This window comes from Solea senegalensis, linkage group LG8, assembly GCF_019176455.1.
Source record: "Solea senegalensis isolate Sse05_10M linkage group LG8, IFAPA_SoseM_1, whole genome shotgun sequence".
NCBI lineage: Eukaryota > Metazoa > Chordata > Actinopteri > Pleuronectiformes > Soleidae > Solea > Solea senegalensis.
In genome coordinates, this window is record NC_058028.1 from 9,901,799 (window position 1) to 9,907,275 (window position 5,477).

The window sequence follows — 5,477 nt, forward strand, 5'->3', positions numbered from 1 at the left end:
AGTATCGTCCAAAATGTGACAAAAAAGTCATACTTAAGTACGTTGTCCAAAATTTGACAAAAAAGTCATACTTTAGTACAACAGAGGCCGACAGAGGTTGTTGTGTAAAAGGGGTGAATTCGGTCATCTCTGATTGCCTTGTTTTTCTTGTGAATGATCACAGCCACTCCAGGCAAGAAAACCATATTCAGTGGCAAAAAAATTTACACATAGTACCATAATATGGCAGGTCTGAGTGTGCTTTTCCTCCTTAGAGGTCGCAAGATACAATTATTACAGATTCAAGAGTGAATTTAAAAGCTCACTTTAGTTTGTCTTTTAACACATTTTTCAAAAAGGTTTCAGGGTCTATAGGTCTACACTGATTACACTTTCTCAGGTTTTAGTCACAGAGTAGTTTCAATGCACTTCATATACAAAACACGTACCTGAAGAAAGCCTTAAATAAAGAACAGATTCATTCTCTCTAATGTTGTCAAGTTGTATTATTCACATTTAAATATTTGGTTAATTGCACATCTGGTTGGCTGATGAACTAACTAACTTGTGCATTTGTGCATGCATATAGTTTGTCTAACCTGCTGCTGTTCGTCCTGGTCATATTTGCGTATGGAGGACATGAATTGCAGGTGCCTATTCTGCTCCTCCAGGGTGACCACCACCTGTTCCCTGTCTTGCAACCGTTGCTGAGCTCTGGCCAACTCGTCCCTCAACCACTGGTTCTCCTGACAGAGACGGCGCACCTACAGAGAAGGCAGAAGGCATAAATAAAGGAGAAGGAGACAATGGAAGGTTAGGAGAATAATAATAGAAATAATAGAAAAATAAAGCAATTCAGAAGGAAGAACAGAATGAATGTGGAAAAGGGGCAAATGGCAGGAAATGATAAAATACATGAAGGATGGGGAAGAAAAGGAGATGGAGGACGATTTCAGTACAAAGTTAGACAAAGACCCTTGAAGTAAAATTCACCTGAGCTCGCAGCTTCTGTTTCTCCGCCTCCAATGATCCCAGGTGAGCTGACAATGCCATCATCACCTGAAGGTATGAGACAGGATTAAAACATGATGTACATAGGAAAATGTTTTTCTAAAATTAGAACCTTGAAGCTATTACCTACACTGTACTTTTTCCTGCCAAATGTTAACTGTTTTAATTGTAAGCTAAAGCAAATCGGAAGCAATCATCAAGACTTTGCCCTTTTTCAATTCAATTCCTTTGTTTGTACCTGAGCTTCACTCAGCCCCAGCTCTATCCTCTCCAGTGACTGACAGATGATGCCACTCTTCTCCTGCTCCACACTGCTGGTCTCCAAAGTCGACTGGCTCTCCATCACCTGCTGCAAGTTCTCCAGAAGACCGCAATTCTCCTCTCTCAGTGCCTCTAGCCCTGAAATCACCTGTTGTGTGCTGCACAGAATCTCCTCTGCTGACAACATTTCTGCAGCTTCAAGGTTCCTCCTCTCACAGTTAGTGACCTTGGAACAGAAAAAGAGCATCACATTAATTAGCTACTTAAGCTACTTAAGTCATTGCAGTTTGTACTTGTGGTACTAGTGTTGTATTTTTAATAGCTAACTCTAACCCAGAAGGAAATAAAATACCTTGGACATTTGAATGATGACAGAATAATGATGACTGTACAAGCAATTTTGTCTTTGTCGTGATTGCTGTGATTGTACTTCCTATGTTATTTCATTTTGTTTTTTATTACATGGAGCTTGAATTAGTCATGTCAGCAGCAGTAGAGATAATATGACAAAACTAGAAGTAGGAAGTGGAAGAGTGGCAGTAGCAGAAGTGGTTGTTTTGACATATCAGGTGAAAGAGCACCATTATTAAAGCCATTATAGTCTCTAACACTTAGGTCAGTGGCAGTAGGTCAAGTAGCAACATTAGAATTATTAGATGTCCGCATATTTGAAGTAGAAATGATGGAGGAAGGTGGAGTGATATGGCCAACACTGGCAGACGTCTTCATTGTAGCAATAAACAGTATATGCTTTCATTTTCATCATGCTTAATCAAATTAAAGTTGGGGTGTGTAAATGGGAAAAAAATGTACTTGTAATAACCTTAAATTATTTTGTTTTAAGGAAAGGAAATGCCACAAAAGTGTATGGCATATTTGTAGACATTTAATACAAGTATGTATGTATTTATTTACTTAATTTGTATATGTTTTTTTATAAACTTTTTATGAGGGTAGGCTACACAAGGTCAGAGGAAATTAACCAACAATCGACCTGGACTCCAGAGTGTTACATAACACACATACACACACACACACGCGCGCGGGCACACACTTGTTTACTGTTTACTGTGTACTGTGGGCGGCGCTACAGGCCTAAGAGTATTCTTTCCTTACAGTCGCTGTTACCGTGTTAGTTAGCACAGTTACTACCACACGACAGTGACAGCATCAGCATGCGACCAGTTTGTGTTAATTTCCCAGTTTTATTGTTATTTTGCTCTGACTAAGTAAAAACATAAGCAGCTTGCCGTGCGACACACACACACACAAACAGGCACACATTCACATACACAGTTATTAATAGCCTACCTGCTTAGCCCAGACTACGCCGGCGTGGTTGTGTCCTTTTGTCCACTCTGAGCTGATGTTGTTATTCTTTAATTTCGCACGCCGAAGTTTCAACAAAAGCGAGACATTTGCAGATGGAGAACCTACCTGTCGGTTTATTTAACTTTGAACAGGTGAGACATGAAGACGTAGAGGTTGTAAATTATCCACCTGCCGTCTACTCTTCAGCGCTCTGTTGCTCCCGTCGTCGTCACCACGCCCCAGCTTCCGGTCCATGCCTTCAAAATAAAAGGCCAAAAACTGCACAAGCACGTCGACGCTGCTGTCTCACTCTCACCAACAGGAGCGATCGCGCTATACACTAACTACCATGTGCCCTTTCGCTATGGTAAAAACAAAAACAACTGTACTGCATTTCATGTTTTTGATTCCTAATTCTCTGTTTAGCTTATATTTGATACTGTATTCAGATATTCTACGTTCCTATTATATATCGTACATGTGTATTTTATTATTTTGATTTTTTTTCTATTTTTGTATGTATATTTTAGTGTGACAGTAACATATTTTGTGTGTTGGATGGAGCAGAACAATCAGGAAAAAATGTAGCAAGAATGTCTTGAATGATGGTCTTGAATTGTCCCGATGTATAAATTGTTTAAATCAGCTAGAAAAAAAATGAGGTGATAGTGATTGAAAAACTGTATAATGTATTAGTATAAGTGGAAGATGTGTATTCCCCTGAAATTGCAGTTGGGAATACTGAGTCATCTCATCATGTGTTTCTTCCTGTCTGTTTATTTCTGTCTCTATCTGAATGTGTCTCTCTTTCTGAATGTGTGTGTGTGTGTGCATGTGTCTTTCTTGTGTATTTCCATCCAAATGTGTGTGTGCATGCGTGTCTCTGTGTATTCAGTTTGAGAGTGTGTAGGATTAACGGCCAACGACTTAAAAACACAATTTAAAAAAATCTCCATCCACTCTGTTTTCTCTCACACTCAGTGAACAAAATTGTCTATGAGGAAAAGAGGTTGGCATCCAAAAACTGTACACCGGGCAGCTTTAAAAGCATACTGTGTGAAAGGGGACGCATGCACTGTATTTGCTAGAGCACCAATACTTTGCACATACCAACACATGGACATTTCCCTTGATGTGTGCTCTTATTGACTTTGACCTGCATTGATCTACCCTCTCAATTCCTTTACAATAAAACATTTCAAAAAGAATAAAGGTCAGATTTTTTTTTATTTTTTTTTTAAATTGTCACATGAATGTCCAAAACATTTTTGATAACAAGGTTGCTGTTAAATATATAAATTAAATGGTTGTACGTTTCAATTTTATTTTATTTTGAAGGCAAACTTTCACCATTTCCTGCTGTTGTCGCATTATGTTTGTTTGGCTTGACGAATTCGAGAAGCTTACCTGAGCCCTTGTTTCCCACCATACACCGCGCGGACCTGAGGCAGCTCTTATCCTAAATAAATTAACCTAAGTTGCTATGTCAATACACACTATTTGTAATAAAAATAAAATGTTTGTACAAATTTAATTTATTGTTCATCTAAGTGCATTTTGTTTATTTATGTTACTGGTATGTCCATGATGTGTGTGTGTGAGAGAGAGAGGACCAGCATTAGTCTTATTAATGTCACATTCACTCAGCTGGTGAAGGAACAAGGTTTTTGGATTCAACCTAAGCGACATTAAGCAGCATTATACAGATTCAGTGGTGCTGAGCAGCTTAACATCAAGTCACTTGAAACAAACAAGCTCTGTTAAGGTTAATGGCATTAACTGGTAATGGTTAAAGTTGGTGATAAGGCTTTGTTTAGGCTGTCCACATGAATCAAAATCAGTGCAATGTCCTAAGAATAACTGCACAAATTTGTCTGTGTGTTTGTGTTGTTGTTGGAACAGCCCTTTTCACAATAATGTTTATAAGGAAGGACAACGTGCCAAAAAGAATTCTGCAGACTTTGGATGGAATTTTTTAAAGGAGCTTGACAATTGAGTTTTTGTTCCAGATAAAAGCTGCCATATAACCAGCACTATAATTAATATAGTTAATATCTAATCTTTATATGGTTTATAAATGTCAGAAAATGATCTACTAATACAATACTATAACAAAAACAGAGCTGTTGAACCAGTGCTCTAAATTGACCTTCAGTGTTAATGTGAGAGTGAATGGTTGTTTGTCTCTGTATGTTGGTCCTGCGATGGACTGCTGACATGTCCAGGGTGTACTCCGCCTTTCACCCTCTGACAGCTGTGATTGGCTAAACAACTTTTACTCTCGTAAATGATCTGATTACTTCCTGCCCAGTGTCTCGCCTATCACACTACATCTGGTTCTTTGGAGTTCCTGAACTTTATATTTCTTTTCCTCACCTGTTTTTAATGTTTACATTTTGATAGCAGGCTTAAGGAGGTTTGTGCTACCCTTATCTAAATGTGTACACCTAAAACATATTCAGACAGGTTCCCTTGATGAGAGTATGCCACAAAAGTGAAATATATTTAAATAAACATTTGCTGAGAATGAGACAGTGAGCAGTCCAACAAACTAGACTGTATCTGTGTGTCTAAGTGCAACAGTTATAAGAGTGTGTTGACAGACAGCTCAGCTGTCAGGTAGGCAGAGAAGCACCAGCAACTCACTGTGGTGAGCGTGAAGGCAGGACCCAACCATATAAGGTAACTGGTCCCCTGGGAAACTCCTCCCTCTGTACTCACTATAGAAAAAACGTGCTGCTTGGTGTCCACCCATGAGGGTCACAGCTGGAATGTCCACTGTGATTGGACAACTATTGACAGATCTGTGTCAGTGAATGAGGAAAAACAACATTAATGCACAGAAGTGAAAGGAACAAATGGAATGAAATTAAATTCAGTTACGGTAAATCATAATCGTCCACCAAATAAATTAA

At 38.7% G+C, this 5,477-nt stretch overlaps 1 protein-coding gene across 1 annotated transcript; it reads right to left on the reverse strand.

Moving 5' to 3' along the window:
* Positions 1 to 113: 113 nt before the first annotated feature.
* LOC122773737 (kinesin light chain 1-like) lies at positions 114 to 2,790 on the reverse strand. Its single transcript, XM_044032626.1, has 4 exons — positions 2,563 to 2,790; positions 1,229 to 1,477; positions 973 to 1,038; positions 114 to 743 (listed from the first exon to the last, which is right to left on the reverse strand). The coding sequence occupies exons 2-4, from the start codon at positions 1,436 to 1,438 to the stop codon at positions 540 to 542; spliced, it is 480 nt and encodes a 159-aa protein (XP_043888561.1). The 5' UTR covers positions 1,439 to 1,477; positions 2,563 to 2,790; the 3' UTR covers positions 114 to 539.
* Between the last annotated feature and the right edge of the window lie 2,687 nt (positions 2,791 to 5,477).

Excerpts from the sequence above, each read along its gene's own strand:
- LOC122773737 (XM_044032626.1), bottom strand. The coding sequence starts at position 1,438 with ATGTTGTCAGCAGAGGAGATTCTGTGCAGCACACAACAGGTGATTTCA. Across the intron at positions 1,039-1,228 it reads TGGGGCTGAGTGAAGCTCAG|GTGATGATGGCATTGTCAGC; the intron begins GTACAAACAAAG and ends TCATACCTTCAG. Across the intron at positions 744-972 it reads AACAGAAGCTGCGAGCTCAG|GTGCGCCGTCTCTGTCAGGA; the intron begins GTGAATTTTACT and ends CCTTCTCTGTAG.